This window comes from Strongylocentrotus purpuratus, unplaced genomic scaffold, assembly GCF_000002235.5.
Source record: "Strongylocentrotus purpuratus isolate Spur 01 unplaced genomic scaffold, Spur_5.0 spur5_scaffold_12, whole genome shotgun sequence".
NCBI classification, from domain to species: domain Eukaryota; kingdom Metazoa; phylum Echinodermata; class Echinoidea; order Camarodonta; family Strongylocentrotidae; genus Strongylocentrotus; species Strongylocentrotus purpuratus.
In genome coordinates, this window is record NW_022145597.1 from 19,055,912 (window position 1) to 19,083,275 (window position 27,364).

Below are 27,364 nucleotides of genomic sequence, written 5' to 3' on the forward strand. Positions count from 1 at the left end.
AGTAGTAGTAATAGTTGTAGTAGTAGTATAGACATGATAAATACAGAATTGTTATATCAATGCCAAGTAAAAAGGGATAATAACTATTACAAAACAAAAACGAAAAATCAAAAAACACCGAAACTAGTGAGAAGGACATGGGCTAATGAGTACATACCTCCACTCGTCATGCCAAACAGCATCCCACAAATCACCATGACAACGTGGATGAGATGAAAACATTCCACCTTATCGGACATGATGTATTCACAGCGGCTCCATCATACATCTAACGTGAATCAAGAGCAGACGGTTATATGATGCATTTTAATTTACTTCTTTGTCCACTGTCCATGCATACGAATTTCGAAGAGGATGGATAATGAGGCCGAATATATTCCAGCATAACAAAATTATGAAACGACGTAATTTACGACGAATTGGGTTTTTCTCTTTCTCTTTCTTTTCCTCTCCTCCTCTCTTCATTCTATCTCTCCCTCTTTCTCTTTCTTCTCATTCTCTATACTCTCCCATTCCCTTTTCCTTCGTGTATCGGCCAAATTTTTCTCAATCACTTTACTTTTGGATTATGCCATATTGAGTTTCCCAACACTCACAACATCTCCATTTTAAAAAGAGCTCAAACAATTATCGTTTGCTCATTTTCTTCTCACCCTCTTCTTTTACGTAAATGCTTGATTTCAATTTACTTATTGGTTGATAGCTTTCAACCTCTCTCTCTCTCTCTCTGTCTCTCTCTCTCTCTCTCTTCGATTTGCTTTTCCCTTACGCACCATTCAGTATAACAATTTTAAGCCAAGTATAAATTTAATGTGGGATCTTCGTCCTTAGATTGTTTTCATCATTCATGATTTAAAAATAATACTCTATAATGACTCTTGGTAACAGTCATGAAATGAAAAAGTTAAATTCATATCCTACATGATACACTGATGCAAAAAGGTTCAATCGTCAAACAGCAAGTAAAGCAAAACTAGAACACACCATTGGATTTTTTTAATTGCATTTTTTATTACAAAATAAAACACAAAAAAAGAATCGCCTTCATCACCGAGTTAAAACTACTTTTTCCTCGGTTATCAAGATGTTGAATGACGTCATTATTCTTTGTTCCTTCATTTTAACAGAGTAAACAGGAAAGGTGGCACAGTAACTGAATGATGTTCTGAGACTAATTAACAAATCGTGTTCGACTGTCGGAATTGTACATGACTGACTGATAATTGTGCATAGTGATAAGATTAGCGATTCAAGAGAGGGGGAGGGAGGGGGGGGGGGTGGGGCTCTTAATAAAAAAAATTTAAAAAATCTGGATTCTAATTGAATTAACGTGAGACACAATTGTCGAATATGAATGCGAGAATCCCCAACCCCCCCTCCCCCCCCCCAAAAAAAAATGACCGCGACCGGACTGGCGTATCCTGCATAATTACAGTGAAGCCGGTGTACACCCCCGCCCCCGCTTAGAGCACCGGGGATCAATATAATTTGCAAAGGGTCTTGAGCACGCGGGGCTACTCCTCCAGCTACAACATACATGTCCTCCACATACCTCGTTAGGGGAATATTCCTCGGTGCGGCAGCCGATCATGCTCCCTCGCGTGGTGCGTCCGGACGGACCTTAGCGATTGATTTTCACCCACGGTTGTTGTCCCCGGCCCCTGACGGCCCCGTTGAACATTTTTTTCTGGACACACCACCAAGGCATACTCAAAATAAATCTTTACGCACTGCTTGGCTTTGTAAGACCTTTTGTAACCCCAATACGATCGGGTTAAGTACGTGCACGATGTGTCACTGTTTGATTGAAAGGATTTATTAAACACTTGCATAATCGCAGTTTTACAACTAGATTGACATGGACAGTGGACTACAAACATATTATATTTAAAAAGACATGTAAACGAATTAAACAATACAGGGATACAACAATACAAGCATTTTCTAATTATAATAATAAATCGTTAGACCTTTTTGTACAAAGGAGGAAATGACACCGTTCATAATAATGTGAGATTCCATTGAGCCTTCGTCATGCATCTCACAACCTCTGGACAGCGAAACGTTGATCTGCATTCGCTGTCTGCATGGTTATAGCGACTAAACAGACATACTATTAAGCAATAAGCCATTTTTAGGGTTACATAATAATAAAATTGTGATTGATATTAACAAAAAAATGAGCGCCATCCAATATAAACCCTTTCTTCGAGATCTAGGAAAAGTACAATCATAAAATATACTCAATCATTTTGTACGTGTTACATTCCATGTCAACCTGTAAATCGTCCATACCCCCTGCAGCTCCCAGACAACACTTCTGATTGGCTGATGAGTAGGTGAACACGTGACACCCGTCCAATGAGCTGCACTTGACGGCGCAGTGTAATGGAGTACGAATCTTGTCAAGTGTTCTTATCAAACTAGATTCCGGCAGTGACCGACCAGCACTGGCTAATGTTAACGAGTACTCTCTGTTTCTGGTGACTGTGGTAGATGTTGATGACGTCATAGATGACGTCAATGTTGGAGTGGTAGGTATAAGTTGGCTCGTAGTTGGAGGACTTTCAGTAGTAGTCACAACAGAAGTCTGAGGGTTTGTGCTCATTGAGCTAGACCGCGTAGTCACTGAACTTGGAGAGGTACTCAAGATCGTTGAAGGATCAGTCGTTGGGCTGGTTGTAGTAATTGTTTCCGTAGTTGTGACCGCAGTTGTGGGTATTGGCCCAGTCGTTGGGCTGGTTGTAGTTATTGTTTCCGTAGTTGTGACCGCAGTTGTGGATATTGGCTCAGTCGTTGGGCTGGTTGTAGTTATTGTTTCCGTAGTTTTGACCGCAGTTGTGGGTATTGGCTCAGTCGTTGTCACCTCTGAAAGTACAAATGATTCAAGGTTTGATGAAATTTATTTCTCTACCTTAAAATACCAATGATAGTTTACAAGACCTTGAATGAGAATCATACACGCAGCAAATGGCGCACCACACAGCACCACACAAAAAACGGACGACATTACCCTATATACGCAGAGGATTGCACTTGAACTGGAGCCAGGAGGAGAAGCCACCATGATCGGCACTAATATCCTTTGGCAAGATATTTACCTGCACTTGCTACTCTCCACCCAGGTGTTAAATGGGTACCCGGTAGGATGCGAACGTTCATGTGGTTGGACGAGCAAATGTGCGCCTGTAAAATGGCGACTGGTTTGAATGCTCCCCAGGGAGTGGAAAATGTGCACACATTGTGTGCGGGTAAGCCTGAATCCGATGACCGGGGTAATAATATATCTGTAAAGCGCTTAGGCACATCGTTGGATCGGTGTATTGAGCGCTATATATAAAAAACGGATTATTTTTATTATTATTATCGGAAATCATCAAAATGCATTTAATTTCATCCTAACAAGGCTTCAACTTAAATCTACCTTAAATAAGCCACAGCTCTTCAAAAAAATCTTATGAAGTAAATAAACTGAAACAGGGTACGAGGGCATGTATATATTTTGTATGTCTCGAAAATTTGACCGATCGATATTTCGTTCCGTTGGGGGGGGGGGGGGCGTAAGGTCACCTTTGTTGCTGACACATTAGCACAATTTTTTTTTTAATTAAACAAAAAATTGAGGAGGATTTTCCTCCAAAACACACACGCAGAAAAAAAAAAGGGGCGTTCAAACCCCACCCCCCCCCTGCGTACGCACCTGACTGGCTCTATAGCTCGATCTTAAGTCGATTCGACAATAGTAGATTTTTCCCCTACTTAAAGACTTTTTCAAGCCCCCCCCCCCCCCCCTTTTCTTAGGGAATTTCTAAATTAGTATATCTTTCTAATGCCGGTGGAATTTAACCTTTTCATTTTTTGGGCTCCAAATGGTACCTTTAATAGCAGTCAGGTAAAATATTTTTAAACTAATGAAAAACACGGGGAAGGAGCACATGCCTTCTGACCCCCACCCCCCCCCCGAATAAGTTTCTGAAGTGAAAATTAATGTACTCACGTAGATCAGCCTCACATAAGACGCTGTGTGGCGTGACACACGTCTCAGATTGAAGAACTGTACCACTCACAATGATTACACATCCGTTATTGTCCTGAAAGATACATCATTAGTAAATCAATTATCAACATCAACAAATAATATGTAGTTTAAAGGGATAGTTGAGTTCTGTTTTCAGACCGCAAATGCCTTCAAAGTGCATGCTTATTGCTCTTATTCTTATCTATGACATTTCTAGTGCCCTTTTAAAACCTAAAATTGCTATGAAGGTAATTTTAGAACCCAAAATGTGTGAAATTTAGCAAATACGATCATACCAATTTAGCTCCTCTTTCAAAAGAATACGGTGACCGTTAAATAATTAATTAATAAAAAACAACAATACATGGCCGGCTGGTTGTGCGTAATATAAACAACACGAAAATGCCAAAAAAAAAAAAGCCAACATCGTCATTGGCTAAAATACGACTTAAAAGGCGCTATTTCGTTTTTTCAACGGCTTTTTCAAATTATCTAATATTTGTGATGGTACACAAGTATTAGAAATCGTTATATTTATGGATATTTCAGCCGTCTCTGAACCGATTTTTAACAAACAAAGATGATTTTGTCATTTAAATTGAATGTTCTTTCAAATTCGACACTCAGTTTCTCATTATCTCACAAAAAAATATTTTGTGTAGCGCCCTCTGCAACAGAACTCAACTATCCCTTTAATTAAGCTTGTACCAACCTGTGGACTTTCTCAAGCCGAGTGCATGATTATCATGTTAATTTACACAGTTTCTTGCTGCCTGCTGCCTCGAGATCGCTGGAGGTTATAACGAAATTGTTTGAATAATTACTTGGTTTGCGAACGTCCAGGAGTGGACGAAAGCTTGCCTACTACATGTTTAGGTTGATAGAAGCTTAAACAACATATTAGAATTACTTCAACGATAATATTGATTTTTGTTTTCTTAATGAGTTTATCATATGACTCTCAAATGATTTAACATTAGTGAACGTGGTCTGCTGATGTTGCAGCTAGTTTTTAAAACTCTATAGCAAAATTTATTATGATATGATTCCATTTGCATGTGTCTGGGTGTGTGCAGGCGCGCCGGAAGCAGTTTGGGATTGAGGGGGGGGGGGGGGCAAACATTCCAGCTCACCTTCCAGGGGCAGTGACGTAATGAGAAAAAAAATGTTCGGAAAGGGGGGGGGGCAGACGAAAAATCTGCATCACAACCAGTATTACACGTTACATGCAGGTCCCGCGGAACGTTTTTCAAAGTGGAGTAATAACGATCAGGTAGAGCGTAAATTGGCGTGGGGTCCAGGGCATGAGCCTCGGCAGGGGGTCAAGGGGCTGAGACCCCGGAAGCTCAGAGGTTTTAATATTTAACTACCGTCAGATGAGCATCCAGGGGCCGCCTTAGGGGCCCTTGGTGGGGTCCAGGGGGCAGAGCCCCAGGAAGCTCAGGGGTTTTAGGTATTTAATTACGGTCAGATGAGCATCCAGGGGCCCGCTTTAGGGCCCTTGGTGGGGTCCAGGGGCAGAGCCCCCGGAGCTCAGGGGTTTTAGGTATTTAATTACGGTTAGATGGGAAACCAGGGGCCCGCCTTAGGGCCCCTGGTGAGGTCCAGGGGGCAGAGCCCCTGGAAGCTCAGGGGTTTTATTTATTTAATTACGGTCAGATGAGCATCCAGGGGCCCGCCTTAGGGCCCTTGGTGGGGTCCAGTGGGTAGAGCCCCCGGAAGCTCAGGGGTTTTAGTTATTAAATTACGGTCAGATGAGCATCCAGCGGTCCGCCTTAGGGCCCTTGGTGGGGTCCAGGGGGCAGAGAACCACTTTGCAGACCAAGACATAAAGGCTTCTAAATAAGCGGGGTTTTTTTTCGCCCGACTGTAATTTGGGAATTTCTTATTTTCCAACAAACGTCTAAAAAGGTATGACTGACAAAAATATGGAGAAAAAATACCTGAAAATTATTTCATAATATCAACATTTGTAAATCACTGGTATCGAATAAGAAATACACCCCATCAGTACGACAACGTTCAGGGGCTCATTTCTTCTCACCCCTATAACAAAAAAACAGACACGCTTTCCCATTCTCGCACAATATGTCCACGATATGCGCGTATCGCTATTATAAAGACCTCTATTGATAATACCGTACAGGTGCCATGCGCAATGTTTATGAAATTTAATTCCTGTGAACTTTCCATTTCTTTGAATGGAATTTTATATGTGATTTAATTCAGATTTGTATTATTGTTATGTTCTTTTGGGTTAAAAATACAAACCATGTTTACTCCTTTACTGCTTTTTTTTTCTTGGAGGGGGGGGGGGCGTTTTTTTTTTTTTGGGGGGGGGGGACAAAATGCGTTTTGCCCCCCCCCCCCGCCCCACTTCCGGCGCCTATGTGTGTGTGCGTGTGTGTGTGTGTGGAGAAACTACTACAGATAAGGAGAAAATTTTAAAGGAAATTAAACTATTTTATAAAGATTTATATTCATTGAGGGCTGATATAAATCAAAACGACCCTTTTTTTTAATGATATTTCAAAGTTAAATGAAGACAATAGGGAAATCTGTGAAGGTAAATTAACTAAAGATGAATGTTTGAAAGTCTTAAAAGAAATGAAATTGAATAAAACCCCGGGAAATGATGGGTTAATAGTTGAATTTTATTATACTTTTTGGCCAGCTTTGGTGATTTGTTAGTAGAAGTATTGAATGAAACATATTAATGGGGGGGGGGGGGGGAAATGAACGGCATCTCAAGACAAGGGGTTATTAACTTAACTGAGCAAGAAGCGAAAGATACTCTCCATATAAAAAATTATCGACCCATCACGCTTTTGAATGTAGATTATAAAATCGTATCTAAATTTCTAGCAAAAAGAATGAAAGAGCTTTTAAATGAAATAATTCATCATGATCAAGTTGGATATATAAAAGATAGAAATATTGGGAAAGCTGTACGATTGATAGATAATATGTTATTTTATTCTATGCATTATGGGGAACAAGGGAAAGGGTTTTTCGTGTGCAGTGGATTTTTGAGAAAGCTTTCGACTCTGCATCTCAAAGATATTTATTTCAAATATTGAAATTGTTCGGTTTTGGTGATTCATTTTGCTCTTGGGTAAAATTATTGTATAAAGGGATAAGTAGTTGTGTTATAAACGGTGGCCACTCCACGGGGTATTTTGAAATAGAAAGGGGAGTAAGGCAAGGGGATCCATTATCGCCATATTTGTTTTTGGTTGCCATCGAAGTTTTGGCGCATGCAATAAGGAGGGACAACGGTATAAAAGGGATTACATTTGGAACATCTGAAATTAGGCAAGTGTTATATGCAGATGATATGACAATATTTTTGAAGGATATTGATTCGGTTGGAAGGTTGCAATATATTTTTGAATCATTTGAACAAATTAGTGGTCTTAAAGTGAATAAAACAAAGACACATTTTATGTGGATGGGCGAGGATGAGAACAAACCTGATGGGCCTTTATTAGGAAATTTGGTTAAGGAAATACACATTTTAGGGGTTAGATATTCATTAGAACGAAGATTAAAAGATGATTTGAATTATAAAGAAATTCTAAGTAAAATAAAAAAAATTGCTTGTATGGTGAAAACAAAGAGATTTAACTATTATGGGTAAAATACATTTGTTAAAAACTTATGCGCTTTCAAAGTTAAATTATATTTCATCTCTCGTTATTGCCCCTCATTGGGTATACAAAGAAGTTGCAAAAATTTAATTTGCATTTATATGGAGGGGGGGGGGGGGAATAGAATTAAACGGGCAATAATGTATCAGGATTATGACTTTGGAGGATTAAGAATGATTAATTTTGAAATGTCCGTTAAAATACAGCGCATAATGTGGATAAAACGTCTTATATTTGGAGAGAAAAATTTGGGATGGAAATTGTTTTTTGATCATTGCTTACAGTTTGTGGGTGGTAGATTAATTTTTTATGTGTTTATGATTTAAAATTTGTTAAACTCGTTTGAGATATCCCACCATACTATATGGAAATTTTGCAAGCATGGCAAGAGACAAGTAATTTAAGATATTTGGAGGGTTATATTAATCCAATTATTTTTAATAATTTCTCGGAATATATGTATAAATGTAAAAAGTATATTTGATAGATACTTGTTTGAAAGAGGGATTGTTCAACTGAATCACTTGGTTGAGAAAGGCCATGTTAAGTCTGTTAAATATTTTATGAACCTCGGTATGGAAGGAAATAGTTTGCTTATGATTATTGATATTTATGATGCGATATCCAGGTTATGGAAGGATGATTCAGGGTTAATAAAATTCCTCGAGGTTGATTTTATAAGCTTTAATACTTATTTCCATATTTCTAGTAAAAAAAATACAGTTTTTGGATGTGGGTTTAAGAAAAATTTATGCATATTTTATCAAAGCACTGCAGCAAACGTATGATTTGCAGGTAAGGGATGGGCACAATGAAATATGATTTTATAGATAAAGAATTAAAAGAAATATTTGTTAGACCAAGAATTACTATACTCATTAGAAAACAACGAGAATTTCAATTTAAATTATTGCATGGAGCCATATATACTAGTGAGCATCTTTTTTCATAGATTTGGTTTTGTTAGTGATAATTTATGTTCGTTTTGTAAGCATTTATTTTTATCTTGCGGGAGCGTTCAAAGGATATGACAGGCTTTAGTACAACTTTTTGAGTTAGATGAAATTAAAGATTTAGAATGGCGAGATATATTTGTTGGGTTGGCAGGTTGTTAATATAGAATGAAAATGTGTAATACTACCATTTTCATGTTGAAGTATGTTACTTTTATGTCAAGATCGGGGGGGTTCCCCCTTGAGAAAAAAATCATGTAAAATCACGTGATTTTTACCTTTTTTGGGGGTTGGGCCCCCCCCCCCCTGGCGCTCAAGGGGGGGGGGGGGGGGTGCAAATTGAAATTTTTATTGAGGATCAAAAAAAAAAAATGTGCTCACTACCCCCCCCCCCCCCCCCCCCCCCCCCCCCCCCAGCTATATATATATATACTGCAAACAACTTGTTGTTTATATTTATGTAAAAGCAATCAATATTGAACACGTTTATTTTTTTCAATTGTATGTTATGGTTTGTATTACACATTTGGAGAAATAAAACAAAATTGCTTTAAAAAAATGATTTAAAAAAAGGTGTGTGTTGGTGTGTGTAATTGGGGTTTTTACTGACGTGTATCAATCAGATTTGATTGTATACGTCTGAGGACCACAGTCTCGAACCGGGATCCGCCTGAGTCAGATGGTATCACCGGGTTGGTAATTTAATTGAGAGAGCAATAGTCCTAGGATCATCATACTAAACTTACCGAAGGTGGGCCAATCGACGGATCCATCACCCAAACATCCGCAAAAGAAGTAGGAAAATGATTATGGAAATAACGATAGACGTTAAACAGCTGCTCTGAATTAGAACTGAGTGATGCTAGATACCCGCCGGGGTGATATGGGCATGCTTTCTCCGCGTTTATGGCCGTCTTGGTGTTGGGATGGAATGCGTAGCAAGAACCGGTAATCTCTTTCATTCCAGACTGGCAATCTGGAAAATCAAATATATCATTCAATAGATTCATCCTACTTGGAAAAAAGAGGTACAGGAACAATTTGAAACTAGTTTTCAAAAGGCGGGGTTCTTGAGATCATTATTGTTCTCGATTGGTAGCTCCTACACGGTCACAAAAATATACTAGAGCAAGTACAAAGAACAGCGGCTTGCTTTGTGTACCGTAACTACAGATGCACCACATCACCATCGGCTCTTGTGGCAGCTCTAGGGTGGGACTAGAGCGAAAGCTTCAGTCTCTGACATCGACGGTTGTTCCGCTGAGATTGCATCTAGCTCCTCTGACCGCCTCTATAGACTGAAGATCGTCCTATGGGGACTGAGTGAAACAAATGGTTCGGTTCGGCCGGACCGCGATAAATGAGATATGCAACGAAATTTTCACTCTTTACATCCTCATAAATGTAGTTTGGCTGCAATATTACAATTATTATATTAAAATATAAAAAATAACACAGAAATATCAAATTTGATTTACGATAGCTTGCTCATTTAGATCCTACATTAATAATTAATCCGAGAAAGTCTCGTAGTCAACATGATTCGTTGTCATCCATCTTGGTTTTAGTTGATGAATATTCATTTTTTCTTTTCGAACGTCCAATAGTCGGCCTGGCTTGACCCAGTGATATATGAATATTCATAAGACCAATATTAAATGAGTGCTCTGATTGGCCATTCGCTATGTTTTAGTAGGTTGACCCGGAAATATATCGGCCGGGTCAGGTCATAGATTACTAGTTTGAATGGATGAACGTACCGTTTCACGGTTCTGAGATAAAAATTGGATAACTCATATAAGTAAGTCCGTAAATTTCGCATTTTAAAATAAGAAATAAAAAGATGCATAAATGTAGATAGGATAAAAATATTCATATTTTTATTGAGAAAATTAGATCTAAATATTGAACATCGGGGGAGAAAGTCTCCGACTCGTCCGAGTAAAAAGAGGTACAGAATTTGGCCAATTTATCCACCCCCCCCCCTGGTGCGAGTCGTCTAGATTACCGTCTGTATATGGGGAATGTCAACAAATGTCAGTTTTATTAAAGAAATGACCCATATCAGACGGTTATTTCTGTCTAGGGTGGGACACGCTTCACATGCGTCGAATCCTCGACCAATGCACCCTTCTATACAAGATCCATCACCGTCTTGTTTCCATGCATACCTGCACTTCGGAAGACACGACCACAACCTGAAGTATGTAATTCCTGTTGCAACTATCGACTCCTTCAAGTTCTCATACTACCGAGAGAATTTGTTTGATTTTTTTCCTGGAATAAAATCAAACAAGTTCTCTCTGACGATCCAGATAATGTCGAAGGAATTATGTCCCTATCAGGGATTTGCAAGTCCTCAAAACCTCGTCTCAAATCTCATCTGTAGCAGCAAGACGAGTTCAAAAGACTCCGTGGTTTTCTCTCTTTAAAAGAAAAATTGAAGCCCTCGTTTTATACACAACACATATGGGGTGAATAAAAAAAGTTCAAATTTGAAAACAAAAAGTGACTGCAATTTTGCTAAAAGTGAATATTTTGCCACCATTTACTTTTAGGAAAGATTTCAATTATGATTTTTACAACATTTAGGCCCTTTAACAAGTGTTGAGATTTTCAGGGTTTTAATCCTTGCAACGCCCTTTAAGGTAAGGAAATGGTGTGTCCTGGCGAGGAAAGAGACGGTGCACGCCCTAGCCCCCACACTCGTTTGAAGGCCCCCAAAAGGTTTAATTTGAAGAGGATTCTCAGCGTGCGGACAGGCTAGGTACATTCGACCCATCCGGTTTTTTATCATTTGCTTGATGTGTCACTGTAAAACATCAGTGATATCGATTTGTATTGAATTCTGGACATAATCGTTATGAAGAAAATCAAAAATCAAACGTGCATAGCAAGAAAAGAGGACATGTAGAGGTAAGCCCTTATATCATTTCAAAATCAGAAAGCATTCTTCGCTTCGAAAATATTGGAATACAGTCATAAGCATTTGTCAGAAATAGAAAGATTTTAGGCTTCAATATAAGCAATATTAGATTTGACTTTCATTCTTTGAATCTTACGGGATATATTATAAAGTTAATTTGTCACAGAAATAATTATATACATAGGCCTAAACATAATTATGCACACATACTACTGTTAACAACTAAGTTATTCATAGCTTTACCAATTTTTGTATTATTTTCAGTACGTGAAAACATGATTTGTCCCAATGTATGAGTCTTGAGAACGTGACATATTAAAGCCTACATTTAAAAGTATTCAACAAAGACCCTAGGTCAACCAGTCCACCATTCATTCTTGAGTTACGAAAAACACAAAACACATCAAATTTACAAAGGGTATGAATATATTTAGTTGTTAATTGTATACATACCTCCACTCGCGAAGCCGAACAGCATGTAACATATTAGAGGTATCACCACGACAACATAAGCACAATAAAACGATCCCATGTTGACTTATGTTCTCATCCAACTCTTTCTAAATCCAAGTCAAGATGCGTAATCAAAAACCAAGATGATCCTTTTAAAAAATGTTCAGTTGTCTGCACATTTCGTCGCGTTGGAGATGAACAAGGCAAAACCGTTGATGGCGTTTATCATTCCTAATAACCCGCGAAACTCGAAGATGAAATGATCGCTATCGATCACTCCGTCTCAGTATGGCGTCGTTCAGTCTGATGATGCCGTGAATTATTGTTGAAATTGTTGGTCATAGTATCTGCAAGACAATCGGCCAAATACAAACATCAACTAATACTGCCCTTTGGATGGTATTTTGCATGCATCTTCACCGCACACGTTCCTTGTGTCATGTGTGTGAACTTGAAGGCAGTAAAGAAATATAAATGTTTGAATCTTACACATGCAGCATATGATTTAACAAAGATAAAGAAACACAATAAAATCATAGCATAGTAGTTCTCAAATGGGTTGGGGGGGGGGTACACTAATAAAGGTATTTAAAATTTGGTTTAGCCGGGGGCACATCCACTTTGCCCCAATCCAGCATTGATCTGCTCAAGTTCATTTGCTACAAGGCAATGTATATTTTGCGGAAGAAAGTAAATATGCTCACCAGGAAGTTCATCAAGACACAGCCTTCGCTGCTTCCTGAAGCTATTTCTCCCTTATTACTTGAAAATGAATCGGGAGAAACGGAGAATAGTATAATTTATCAAGGTTCAACAGCCTAATTGACCTTTTGATAATTAGTACCAAACAATTCAAATGTATAACCTTCATTATCAATATCGACATTAGCGCAAACACACTGAAGCAATTTGGTTTCTGGATATTGACAGTTTAGGGTATTGTCTGAATCTCTTTTTCCCTCTTTTTATTTATTTTTCTTCACCCATACCATCCAACTCCTCCATCTCTCTCTCTTTATTTTCCTCTCCTTCTCTCTTCATTCTATCTCTCCCTCTTTCTCTTTCTTCTCCTTCTCTATATTCTCCCATTCCTTTTTCCTTCGTTTATGGGCCTAATTTTTCTCAATCCCTTTCCTTTTGGATTATGCCATATTGAGTTTCCCAACACTCGCAACATCTCCATTTAAAACAAGAGCTCAAACAATTATCGTTTGCTCATTTTCTTCCCCCTCTTTTTTTACCTAAATGTTTGATTTAAATTTACTTATTGGTCTATATCTTTCAGTTTCCCAACACTCACAACATCTCCATTTAAAAAAAGAGCTCAAACAATTATCGTTTGCTCATTTTCCCCGCTCTTTTTTAAAACCTAAATGTTTGATTTCACTTTACTTATAGGTCTATATCTTTCAACCTCTCTCTCTCTCTCTCTCTCTCACCGTCTCTCTGTCTCTCTTAAATTTGCCGTTCCCTTCCGCACCATTAAGTATAACAATTTCAAGCCAAGTATAAATTTAATATGGGATCTTCGTCCTTAGATTGTATTCATCATTCATGATTTAAAGATAAAACTCTAAAATGACTCTTGGTAACAGTCATGAAATGAAAAAGTTAAATTCATATCCTTCATGATACACTGATGCAAAAAGGTTCAATCGTCAAACAATAACCTAAAGCCGTTGGATTTTTCATTACAGTTTTTATTACAAAATAAAACACAAAAAAGAATCGCCATCGTCACCGAGTTAAATTACAATTCCCTCGGTGATCAAGATGTCTTTGAATGACGTCATTATGCTTTGTTCCTTCATTTTAACAAGAGTAAACAGGAAAGGTGGCACAGTAACTGAATGATGTTCTGAGACTAATTAACAAATCGTGTACGACTATCGGAATTTTACATGACGGATAATTGTGCATAACGATCAACTGATTTTCACCCACGGTTGCTGTCCCCCGAAAACACCACCAAGGCATAACCACAATAAATCTTTACGCACTGTTAGGCCTTGTAAGCCCAACTACAATCCGGTTAAGTACGTGCACGATGTGTCACTGTTTGATTGAAAGGTTTGATTAAACACTTGCATAATCGCTATTTTATGACTGAATTGACATAGACTACAATCATGTGATTAAAAAGACATGTACATGAATTTACCAATAAAGGAATACAACAATGCAAGCATTTTCTAAGTACATTAATAAATCGTTGGACCTTTTTGTACACTGTCGCTTATATAGTTGGAATATTTTCTTTTTATACCAATTTATGGAATTATTTTGAAAATGATTTATTGATCTAGATCTAGATAATAGTATACATTCTCAGATTTTATTGAATAATAATTTGCCAGTATTTGTTTATGTGTATGCTACTATGCTTATCAACTAGGGGACCTACGCCCTTAAGTCATAAATGACAGTAATGAGGATTAATGCCCCACAAAAGGGCACTAACACAGCACATCGACACGGTTTTGATCATGGGGCCTCATAGTTGCAAGGCCATTGCTTTGCCACTGAACCATGACTATACGCAGCGGGGGCTAGGGTAGGGGACAGTTCCCACAAAAAAAAGAAACAAAAAGAAGGAAAATGCAATAAACTATCAATAATTCATTGAATCCCCCCGGTCCCCAACAGAAAGAAAAAAAAAATCTTCTGTGTGCCCATGCCTTGAGCCATAATGCATGGCCGCACCTATATGAGCGACAGTGTTCTAAGGACTACTTGACACCGTTCATAGTAATGTGAGATTCCATAGAGCCTTCTTCGTATATCTCACAATGTCTAGACAGCGAAACGTTGATCTACAATCGTTGTTCGCTGTCCGCATGGTTAAAGCGACCACACTGTCATACTATTCACAAGCAATAAGCCATTTTCTAGAGATACAGAGAATAATAATAAAATTGTGATTGATATTATCAGAGAAATGAGCGCCGTCCAATATAAACCATTTCATCGATATCTAGAAAAAGTACAATCATAAAATATGCTCATTCATTTTGTACGTGTTACATTCCATGTTATTCTGTAAATTTTCCATACCCCCTGCAGCCCCTAGATAACACTTCTGATTGGCTGATGAGTAGGTGAACACGTGACACCCCTCCAATGAGCTGCACTTGACCGCGCAGTGTAATGGAGTTCGAATCTTGTCAAGGGTTCTTATCAAACTAGGTTCCGGCAGCGACCGGCCAGCACTGGCTAATGTAAACGAGTGCTCTCTGTTTCTGGTTGTTGCTGTTGCAGATGTTGATGACGTCATAGATGACGTCAATGTTGGAGTGGCAGGTATGCGTTGGCTCGTAGTGGGAGGACTTTCTGTAGTCACAGCAGACGTCTGAGGGTTTGTAGTCATCAAACTAGACCGTGTAGTCAATGCACTTGGAGAGGTGCTCAAGATTGTTGTAGGATCAGTGGAAGTTGATGTCGTGGTCACAGATGTTGCCGGTGTGGTGGATGATGTGGTAGTATATTGGCGTATAGTGGTATGAGGTTCTGTTGTAACTACAGCCACTGCAGTCGTCGGGGCAATCAATGTTGATGAACTGAGAGAGGTGCTAAAGATTGTTGTAGGATCAGTGGAAGTTGATGTAGTGGTCACAGATGTTGCCGGTGTGGTAGATGATGTGGTAGTATATTGGCGTGTAGTGGTATGAGGTTCTGTTGTAACCACAGCGATTGCAGTCGTCGGGGCAATCAATGTTGATGAACTGGGGGAGGTGCTAAAGATTGTTGTAGGATTAGTGGAAGTTGATATCGTAGTCCCAGATGTTGCCGGTGTGGTGGATGATGTGGTAGTATATTGGCTCGTAGTGGTAAGAGGTTCTGTTGTAACTACAGCCACTGCAGTCGTCGGGGCAATCAATGTTGATGAAGTGCTCGACATTTGGTAAGTGGTCATGGCTTCGGTGACTGCAGTTGTGGATACCTCTACAAATAAACGAGATATTAGACAACTGTAGAAAATGAAGAAAAAAATACATATTCGGGCACCTCCTACCCAAATTCCCATGACTAGTATAAGGCTATTCAGGCACCTTGCTGCCCGTATTTTAGGTGGCGGTTGCCAGGAAAATCAAAACTTTAAACTCCAAGGGGAACAGCCCCATAGCACCCCTACTAGTTCAGGCATTCAGTTAGGATAGGAAAAATTGATTGTGGAGCAATTGTCGCTGAAACTTTACAAAACGTGTGTGTGTGAGTGTGGTTGGGTGTGCGTGTTCGTGGTGGAGGGGATGGAGGAGGGGGGGGGGGGTATACTGGCATAATATATAATATTTAAGGGCTCACCCATATCGGCCTCGCATAAGAATCGATGTGATATCGAGCAGTCCTCACTTTGAAGCATTGAGCCATAGACGATGATTTCGCAATCGCTCTGAAATAATATTCAAGTTCACGTTCACTTTTATTTTCCATAGAATTCTTTTTTCTCCAAATACAAAATAGAATTCATATTTTGCAACACCATTCATTGATAAACTTATAAATAATAGTATAAATAATCTCGTCCATTAGTAAAATCATAAACAGTAAAGCATACGTGAAAGTTAATTACCTCATAAGGAATAGGTTTAAACGTTTCATCATTCACTGTATAAAGTATAGTAATTGCGGAGTAATTGTTAAAGTTAATTATTATAAAAGGTATATTTTGTTACCGAAGGTACTCCGTTAAATGCGTTCTTAGCCCATATAGCCAGTGCTGAAGTTACACCAACCCGTGAACTAAAGTAATTATAAACTGTATCCAACTCCGACTGAGAACCAAACGAAGCTAGATAGCGACCGGCACCGATGACCGGGCACTCCATCTCAGCTCCGTACGCTGTCTTCTGTATGGAGTTGTCAAAGGAGTAACATGACCCTGCTATCTCGTGCATCCCAGAATCACACTCTGATAATCAAACGGAAAAAGATATCCAGGGTAAAACAAAAATATATATATATGTAAACGGAGGTACCTGGTAGGATAATAAGGGGGGAGGTGATTTCTTTTGGGGAAGGGGGTCTTCGGATTCTTGCATTCATTTTGTACATGTGCCGCTCCCTTTTTTTTGGGGGGGGGGGGGGGAGGCCAGAACCGCCACTATCTGGTGACCTCGCTTGCATTCGTAATCATGTGAATAAGGGACAACCAGTTTTTGTCATTTGAGAAAAAATACACATTTTATTTTGAATTTTAAAAAATGCCGACAGAAAAATGTTGAAAGCAATAGAGAGGGGGGGGGGGGGTATCGACTTCATCATCCCGTCTTCCTTAAGTTACCCTTTAATTTTAATGCTATCTATTCTCATTTTGACATGAAACAATCCAGATTAACCAAATAAAAATGAAATTCACATAAAATTGTCGACCTGAGTAACACTATATTGTCCTTTAAACGCGAAGCCCTAATATATCTATTTCATTTTAAATCACACAGCCTACAACAGACAGTGCTTGTAAATATACTAGCTTCGATCTTCTTTTTTATTTATGTTGTATCCTACTAAAATGGTAACGTTATTATCATTATCATCATCATTATCATAATTATTATAAGTCGTAGAAGTAGTAGTAATAGTAGTAGTAGGAATAGTAGTATTAGTATTAGTAGAGTATTAGTAGTAGTAGTAGTAGTAGTAGTAGTAGTAGTAGTGGTAGTAGTAGTAGTAGCAGTAGCAGTAGTAGTAATAATAATATAATTATTATTAGTTGTATTAGTAGTAGTAGTAGTAGTAGTAGTAGCAGTAGTAGTAGTAGTAGTAGTAGTTGTAGTAGTAGTAGTAGAAGTATAGACATGATAAATACAGAATTGTTATATCAATGCCAAGTTAAAATGGATAAAATATATTCTTTAATAACTACTACATAACAAAATCGAAAAATCAACAAACAAAAAACACCGAAACTAGTGAGGAGGGCATGGAGTCATGAATACATACCTCCACTCGTCATACCAAACAGCATCCCGCAAATCACCATGACAACGTGGATGAGATGAAAACATTCCATCTTATCTAACATGATGTATTCACAGCGGCTCCATCATGCATCTAACGCGAATCAAGAGCAGACGGTTATATGATGCATTTTAATTTACTTCTTTGTCCACTGTCCATGCATTCGAATTTCTTAGAGGATGGACAATGAGGCCGAATATCTTCCCGCACGCACCAGCATGACATAATAGGGACTTTTAGATTTTCGTGGACTGATACGTGTGACGTCCACTCAAGGCAGTGCATTAAAAGGACGTCGATCGTAGCAATCCACGTTGTCGTTGTGCAAATCTAAAAGTCCCTAATTATGAAACGATGTCTCCGCGTACAGGTTAGGCGTAATTAACAACGAGTTGGGTTTTTCATCAGACCTTAGCCTCTTTTCTTTTTACTTAATTACTTCAACTCGGTCACTGTTCATCTACATCAATAAAAAGAGGGATTTACATGAATACCGATTTTATGTTCCCATGCAATATTCTAAACATAAAATAGAAAAAGGAGTTAATGATATTGATTTGTCTCGGCTTGGTAATTACTCGAGCGAGGTATGGTCGTGTTACAAGTTGCTTATAGAGTAGTTGCTCAATTCACATAAAGCAGCTGAACATCCCATTAATTATTGATTGCGATAAATTAATTAATTCAATATAAAAAGCAAGTGAAGGTTTATGAAAACTGAAGTAAAGAAAGTGTAGAGTGGGGTAGATTATATTTGTATCTATTTCGTATTACTTTACGATTATGATTAGTATCATCACTATTTCTTTACTCTTATTATTATTATCATTATTATTATTATTATTATCATAAGTTATTTATATCATTGTTATCATCAAGATTTTTTTTCATCATAATATTAATTTTGTGTGAAACACCCCCCAGGTTTTGTAATGCTTTTAACAAGTCATCTTAACTACTAAATCGCTATAATCACCATCTTCCTCGGCCTTTCTAATCGACGGCCCTCCGCAGAATATACGCTGTTCCAAAAAGGCTCGCCTTCTTTGTTGTTTCAGATGAATGATAATAATCATTACTTTTTCAAATAATAATCATTATCTTTATTATTATGATGATAATAATAACCCGTATCGATATTATTGTAGCTATTGCTACAATGATATTGGGGAAGGATTCTTTCTAATAATCGTTTAAAAGGTAGACTTGTTAGTAGGCTTGCCTGTTTTCATTTATACATTATATGCCATTTTTGTTAGACGTCATAAGTTAGAATCGGACAATTTAAGCTAAGGTCACACAGGTTCGTACGAATGATGCGTTCGTACGAATCTCCCTGGTTTTCCATTGTCTTTCCGAATTTCCATTGTCTGAAAATCGTTCGTACGGCGGTCGTAGCAGTTCGTAATGGCATTTGTGACCGAGGCTTTAGTTGATATTTGTTCGTGTTATTATAATTAGTATTACAGAGAAACACACTTGTGTCGCTCACTCAAAGATAAATTATCACGATTAAAGTGACAGAAAATATAAAATTACATTACACGACATTTTTTATATAAATGTTTAATACTGAAACAAAATAATCGTTTATAATTTGAAATGTAGATTTTTCAAATTAATCTAATATTAATGTACATTTTAATTTCCAACCTTTTAACAAATAAATTTTAAAATATACAAAGATTATTAAAAAAATGTTTAACAATGCATAACTATATTTTTTGTGACGATCAAGATTTTGATTTGCCTGTAAATTGTCACATGATTCATTAATCGATCATAGTTGTGACCATAGCTCACTGAGAGGGAGAGATAGTTTCAAGTTTCAAGTTTTATTTATCTTTCTTTCATAGCACACATAACAAATATGACATGAATATAACAAGTGAACAGAATATGGCGTTACAATAGAAAGATGAGGTGACCTTGGTTGAAAGCAAGGCTTGTGGATTTAAGGTCCCTCATGAGTAGCTTATGAGTATGTCCTAAAAAAACAAACTCGTCAGATAAGAATAATGCGTACATTTAAATTCTTACAAACTAAACTAACTTAACCTAGCTAAAGAAAGCTTGAGGGTTCTTCTACATGTGCCGCTCCCTGATTTTTTTTTTTTTTTTGGGGGGGGGGGGGGGGGGGCTAGAACCGCTTCCTCGGGTGACCTCGATTGCATCCGTACGTACTCATGCAAATAATAGACTAACAATTGTTGTCATTTGATTTAAAAAATATATTTGTATTCTAAAAGAAAAAATACCGACAGGAAATGGAAGGGGGGGGGGGGGTGGTGGATATCAATGTTTTCATGAACTTGATGTGGAATTTATAAAAAGTCTAAAATACTTGAATTTTCACAATTGAATATATTTTATTTTGAGGCTACGAATAGTATGGTGGCCCTGAAGGGACATCGCGAATAGACTAAATCGTGAAAAATATGCGATAAAATTCACGATATCGTCAATTTTATCGCATATTTTTCACGAAGAAATTCACGAAATTGACGATATCGTGAACTTTATCGTGAACTTTTCACGATGAAATTGACGATATCGTGAATTTTATCGTGAAAAGTTCACGATATAAAGTTCACGATATCGTCAATTTTATCGTGTACTCTATCGTGTACTCTATCGTGTACTCTCCTGACGGGCGCTTCGTAAACAAAACCAGCCCTAGCTGGGGGAGACAGAGAGAAGGAAAAAAGGGAAAGGGAAAGAGAAGATAAAAGGAAAGAAAGAATAATAAGAAGAAAAGAGGGAAACGGGGGGGGGGGGCGAAGGGCTCTTGCCTCCTCCTCACTCCCCCCCCCCCCCCTCCCCGCCAAAAAATAAATCAGAGAGAGAGAGAGAAGGGAAAGGGAAAGGGAAAGAGAAGATAAAAGGAAAGAAAGAAGAGGAAGAAGAAGAAAAGAGGAAAACGGGGGAAGGGCGAAGGACTCTTGCCCCCCCCCCGCCAAAAAATAAATCAGAGAGAGAGAGAGAAGGGAAAGGGAAAGGGAAAGAGAAGATAAAAGGAAAGAAAGAAGAGGAAGAAGAAGAAAAGAGGGAAACGGGGGCAAAGGGCTTTTGCCTCGTCCCCCCGCCCCCCGCCAAAAAATAAATAAGAGAGAGAGAGAGAAGGAAAGGGAAAGAGAAGAAAGAAAGAGAAAAACGAAAAAGAGGGAGAATAGGAAAGAAAGGAAAAGAAAGAAAAGAAAGGAGGCAAGAGCCCTTCGCCCCTGTTTCCCTCTTTTCTTATTCTTTTTCCTCTTCTTTCTTTCCTTTTATATTTTCTTTCCCTCTCCCTTCTCTTTCCCTTTATGGCGGGAGGGGGGAGGGGGAGGTAAGAGCCTTTCGCCCTTCCCCCGTTTCCCTCTTTCCGTCTTCTTCTTCTTTCTTTCCTTTTATATTTTCTTTCCCTTTCCCTTTCCCTTCTCTCTATCTCTCTCTCTCTCTCTCCTATTTATTTGTTGGCGCGGGAGGGGGGGGGAGGAGGCAAGAGCCCCTCTTTTCTTCTTATTCTTCTTCCTTTCCTTTTTTATTCTCTTTCCCTTTCCCTTCTCTCTCTCTCTCTCTTATTTATTTTTTGGGCGGGGGGATGCAAGAGCCCTTCGCCCCCGTTTCCCTCTTTTCTTCTTCTTCTTCCTCTTCTTTCTTTCCTTTTATCTTCTCTTTCCCTTTCCCTTTCCCTTCTCTCTCTATCTCTTATTTATTTTTTTGGCGGGGGGTGGGGAGGGAGGAGGCAAGAGCCCTTCGCCCTTCCCCCGTTTCCCTCTTTCCTTCTTATTCCTCTTCTTTCTTTCCTTTTATATTTTCTTTCCCTTTCCCTTCTCTCTCTTATTTATTTTTGGCGGGGGGGGGGGGAGGAGGCAAGAGCCCTTCGCCCTTCCCCTGTTTCCCTCTTATATTCCTCTTCTTTCTTTCCCTTTCCCTTCTCTCTCTCTCTCTCTCTCTCTCTTATTTATTTTTTTGGCGGGGGGGGGGGGGGAGGTAAAAGCCTTTCGCCCTTCCCCCGTTTCCCTCTTTCCTTCTTCCTCTTCTTTATTTCCTTTTATATTTTCTTTCCCTTTCCCTTTCCCTTCTCTCTCTCCTTATTTATTTTTTGGCGGGGGGGGGGGGTGGGGGGAGTGAGGAGGAGGCAAAAGCCCTTCGCCCCCCCCCGTTTCCTTCTTTACTACTTAATATTCTTTCTTTCCTTTTATCTTCTCTTTCCCTTTCCCTTTTTTCCTTCTTTCTGTCTTCCCCAGCTAGGGCTGGTTTTGTTTACGAAGCGCCCGTCAGGAGAGTACACGATAGAGTACACGATAGAGTACACGATAAAATTGACGATATCGTGAACTTTATATCGTGAACTTTTCACGATAAAATTCACGATATCGTCAATTTCATCGTGAAAAGTTCACGATAAAGTTCACGATATCGTCAATTTCGTGAATTTCTTCGTGAAAAATATGCGATAAAATTGACGATATCGTGAATTTTATCGCATATTTTTCACGATTTAGTCTATTCGCGATGTCCCTTCAGGGCCACCATAGAATAGCTCTCCATAATTTAGAGTTAAGTTCGACTCAAGATCTTTGTGAAATACCCCCAGGTTTTGTAATGATTTCAACAAGTCATCTATTAAATCCTTAATCGCTATAATCACAATCTTATTCGGCCTTTCTAATCGACGGCCCTCCGCAGAATATGCGCTGTTCCAAAACAGGCTCGCTTTCTTTATTGTTTCAGATGAATGATGATAATCATTACTTTTTTTTCAAATAATAATTATTATCTTTAATCTTTGTTATTATGATAATAACCCGTATCGATATTATTCATATCTCAGCCAAAAACATATTCAATAGTTTTTCGACATTTGGACATCATTTTCTATGCTCTTTCGGAAAATGGAGAACAAATGGAGAAATTCCCAAAATAGATTTTTATGTCACGTACAGCTTCATCAACTTCATGATGATTCATCATCCCGTTTTCCTTAAGTCGCCCTTTGATTTTTAGGCTATCCATGGAAACTGCATTTTTTCTTCTTTTCTTATCATCTGTTTGGTTTTCTATCGCTCATAATGATATACGATTGTACAAAATTACATTGAACCATTCTCAGCGTGTTTTTCTGGTTTGTGCTTGTATGTTTTTTCCCGGAAAGTCTTCGGACGCGCGAGTTCAGTCGCCTAAGCCGGGTCTCTGTGTTTCTTTTGTCGGGGTTTGTGCGATGTACACTATTTTATGTTGCTGGTTGCTAGGTGGGAAAACCTAGATTTGTTCGACCTGGCAACGACAGATTGATGCCTTGGCGGGGGAGACCCGGGGATCTGGCGCGGGTGGGTGAAATCGCGCGTCTTTGGTCTCTCTGGGAGCAGACATGTGCAGGATTTGATGCTCGCTGTATGACGATGGTCTTGTACTTATATACTGGGAATCTCGCTCAAAAAGCCTAGCTTTTTTGAGATTCCCTTTCCCCCCTGTCAGTTAAATAAGCAATATAATATATTTTGTCTTATTCTACAACTTAAATGTACTCTGTAAACTATTACGTATACATGCTTACCAGTATTTCGTTACTTGTTTAGTTCATTTTGTTCTATTATATATTGTAATACTGTATGGTTTATAATGTCATTTCTCGGTCATCTCTCGATTTCCCCTTCCCCTATCACTTGTCTGGTACTTCGACTTAATTTATTTAAAAATATAAATTAACCAGTCTAATCATACATTTTCGTAATGAATATCTGGACAATTAATTTTATGTAAATATGTCGCCTATTTTGCTCCAGAAGAGTCGTTAGGTCAGCGTTCAAAATGTCATACTCCTAGATAAGACACGTACATGCTAATACATGCCCTCAAAACATGTGATTATTATTCCGATGTGTAGGCTCAAATGTGATGGAAATAACTTAATAATCAAACAAACATTTTGTAGAAAGTATTATTTAGTCGGTCTATCTTATTTAAAGTGCCAAAAAAAGGAAATATTACTACTGGCTACCGCAAAAAAACAAACAACGTTAAGCCCATATCTAAAAATGGCAATGGGCATCCAACATTATTTGTCCCGAATGTGTGATATAGGGTAGTTCATTCATTGACGTCACACTATCGCATGTGTTTTATCGCCGTCATTTCAATTTGTGATTGGGTTCTGGAAAGGGTACATGGCTCGTTTCCCATCTGGGATGGGATTAACTGCACACACACGTCGTCTTCTAGCACAAAGCACCTGCATGGTCTTTAAAATACACCACCAGCTAGTCAATTGTTGTCTTCCTCACCTCATAACCAAAGCTACATACATCAGCAGAAGAGACCACACACTCAAGCTCTCTGTTCCTGAGGCAACAATAGACTCCTACCAGTGGCGGATCCAGGCCCAAAAAAATATGTTAAAATCAGCCCTAAATTCGCCCAAAATGTACTGAAAAACTGGGGCGTGCCCCCCGGCCCCCCAAATAAAATATGTCAATGGCTGACCTAAAATGGTGACATTACCCCCCTCCCAACGGAGCAAAATGTCAAATTTAAAAATCTCGCGACCAAAAAAAAAAAAAAGTGTCCTCTAACCCCTCGCCCCCCCCCCCACCGCTTTTTCAGTCGCTTGCTGAGTCATTGCGATTTTTTTGGGACTAAAACAAAAATATATATATGTTCTCTTTTCCACCGTGTGCCCCCTGTGTGCCCCCCGTGTGCCCCCCGGCAAGAAATTCCTGGATCTGCCCCTGCCTACAAGTACTCATTTTATCCCCGCACCATTCGCATCTGAAATCAACTACCAGCCACTGCAGTGTTATCAGAGGGTTGGAACTTCCTGTAGGTTCCAGAATGCTGTAAACCATATAGCAGCATGATTTTTTTTTATTTTTTAACTTGCACGTCACTGTTTTACTGTATAAAGAAACTGTACACCCTTTTGTTGTCTGCACCTTCACCTGCTGTCACAACACATCCCATCCCAGTATAGCTTGGAAAAGCTGCTTCAGGGATTACCTCATCAAGTATCGATCAAGGGTGTCAAAATTGCATTCATTTTATTCTTCACACTAGTGAGGGCTTAAAAAGGTCTTTACTCATTTTCTTAATACTCTCAGCAATCTGTAGATGTATAATTTAGCTATTTTCAATGCAAACTCAGTGGAGCAGTGCAGAGGGTATTAGTAGTGCTATTAATTTTGTATTAATTAGAGAAACGTACTTGCGCCGCTCACTCAAAGATATCTTTCGTGTTACGAGGTTTGTAACAATAGATTTATAATGTTTCCACTAAGAAATGCAATTTATATATAAATTCTTAATATTAAAACAAATGTATGCTTACTAAATGTAAAATGTAGATTATTCATCCTACTTCAATAACAATCAACATTTGAATTTACAACTTGAATATGCATAATTATTAAAAATAAAAGATTTTTTCAAAGAATTGCTTTAAAATGAATGACTATACTTTTTGTGGCAATCAAGATTATGATGCTGCCTTCAAATTGTTATCTGATTCAGTAATCGATCATTGTGGCCATAGCCATTGGAAGGAACTATGGTTTTTCCTGTAAGGAAATAGAAAACATATTTTTAAGACTAAGACAGTGTACACTTAACAGTCGATTAAGAGAGTTTCAGTTCAAACTTATACATAATATATTATATACAAACCATCACCTCTTCCGTTTTGGTCTTGTCTCGACTAACTTATGCTCATTTTGCGAAAAAGATGAAGAAACATATAAACATTTATTCTATACTTGTGAATTTGCACAATCAGTGTAGGGAATGTGCACGAGATTTTTAGACTTTGAAATACATAACTGTAGTTTGGAGGAAATTCTGTATGGGAAAGAGGAGAGAAATAAAGGAAAATATCAATTAATGAATCATGTTTTAATTCTTGTTAAATATCTGATTTATAGAAATAGAGAACTTAAAAAACCACCCTCTTTTAATGAAATAAAGAATAGTATAATCGGGGATAAAGTAGAAGAAAGGAAATTGGCAGCAATGAGGGGAACTCTCACTATTCATTTTTCTAAATGGGAAAACCTGAGTATTAGACAAACAATTGGAACCCAGAGCCAGTCGTCCACCGGTTAAGAGGGGGGGGGGGGGGGGGGGGGGGGGTAGGGGGAAAAGGGAGAGGTCGGGTAGGGTAGGGTTAACAAAAAGAGAACACTTTTCTCTCAGGACAACAGTATAAAAAGAAGTATAAGTTGCTACATTGTTAAAACAACATTTTTGGATTATACAACAGCATATGTTTTCTTTGAAAATATGAATTTTTGTTTCAAATATGATGTATAGGAACTAACTATGTAAGTTTCTTTTGAAGCCGTTTGTAAGACAAAAATTTATACTGATTTATAATGTCATCACATTTGCAGTGAGAGTTACATATGATGATTGTAATTTGTACTATGATTATAATTTGTTTCAAGAGAGAAAAGAATAAAAACTGACCATAAAAAAAAAATAGCTCATTGAGAGGGAGAGTTGACACATGACACATCGCAAATGCGCATGCGCGAATTAATAGCGCAGACAACACAATAATCATATTTACCAAATTCAAAATATGCCCCATATCAATGCCAATATAGGCTAATATTCGTAAAAAAATGTTTTTAACTTCAATTTAGATATTTGTCTCAAATTTCACATGTAAAAAACAAAAACAAAAAAAACAACAACCTTCACTGATGAATATTGTGTTACCTTCCACTGCCCAAATGAACTCCTTATCTGATGACAGAAAATCCCAAACTCCGTTTTATCTTACTAACTCCATGATTTTTATTAATTTAGTCTAATATTTCCCTTTTTTCTCCAAATCCCAAGAAAATCACCCGAAATCACAAAATTTAGATTTTTTTTTTACAAGGATTATTTTCTATTTTATTCAGCAAGGCTTTCAAAATATCACAAGATTTTTGGTGAAATAGTTTACCATCTGGCAAAACTGCAGACCTTCTTTCTTCTACTTCTACGTTGATTCTTAGTGGATCATTGTGATTACATTACCAGAGATGGTTTCATTATTTGTTTCGTTCTCTAATGGTCCAAGATACAGCTTAAACCTTATGCATTTGGATGTGATAGGCTGCATATTCATTAACGAGCGAGCCAAAAAATTGTGAAGTCGAGTTACGAAAATTACATCATATTAAGAGGAAAACCTAATTCTGATGGGGTTTTAAGCACAATCTCATCCAAAAAGAATGACAAGACCTTTAATATGGATGAGTATTAAACAAATTTATGGACGAACACGGTATTGTTTTTATAGTATTGGCTACTTAGTAAATTTTCTAGTCCGAGTCTCAAAATTCTGACAAGAAGGAAAAAAAAAATCAAAATGGAATTGGAAATATGAATGATGTATAAGATTTTATCTTCCATTGATTAAGAACAAAGTCAGCAAGTCCAT

At 38.1% G+C, this 27,364-nt stretch overlaps 1 protein-coding gene across 1 annotated transcript; it reads right to left on the reverse strand.

Moving 5' to 3' along the window:
* Positions 1–15,182: 15,182 nt before the first annotated feature.
* On the reverse strand, positions 15,183–18,982 carry LOC115922484 (cell wall protein DAN4-like). The gene is made up of 6 exons (XM_030981408.1): positions 18,935–18,982; positions 17,941–18,051; positions 16,674–16,909; positions 16,303–16,390; positions 15,378–15,942; positions 15,183–15,330 (listed from the first exon to the last, which is right to left on the reverse strand). Exons 2-6 carry the CDS (start codon positions 18,020–18,022, stop codon positions 15,183–15,185), a joined length of 1,119 nt encoding a protein of 372 aa, XP_030837268.1. The 5' UTR covers positions 18,023–18,051; positions 18,935–18,982.
* Positions 18,983–27,364: the final 8,382 nt, after the last annotated feature.

What these genes read in the sequence shown, in the direction of transcription:
- LOC115922484 (XM_030981408.1), bottom strand. Translation starts at nt 18,022, where the DNA reads ATGTTAGATAAGATGGAATGTTTTCATCTCATCCACGTTGTCATGGTG. An exon ending in CATTTAACGGAGTACCTTCG is followed by an intron (nt 16,391 to 16,673) that starts GTAACAAAATAT and finishes ATATTATTTCAG; the next exon opens with AGCGATTGCGAAATCATCGT. An exon ending in CTTATGCGAGGCCGATATGG is followed by an intron (nt 15,943 to 16,302) that starts GTGAGCCCTTAA and finishes GTTTATTTGTAG; the next exon opens with AGGTATCCACAACTGCAGTC.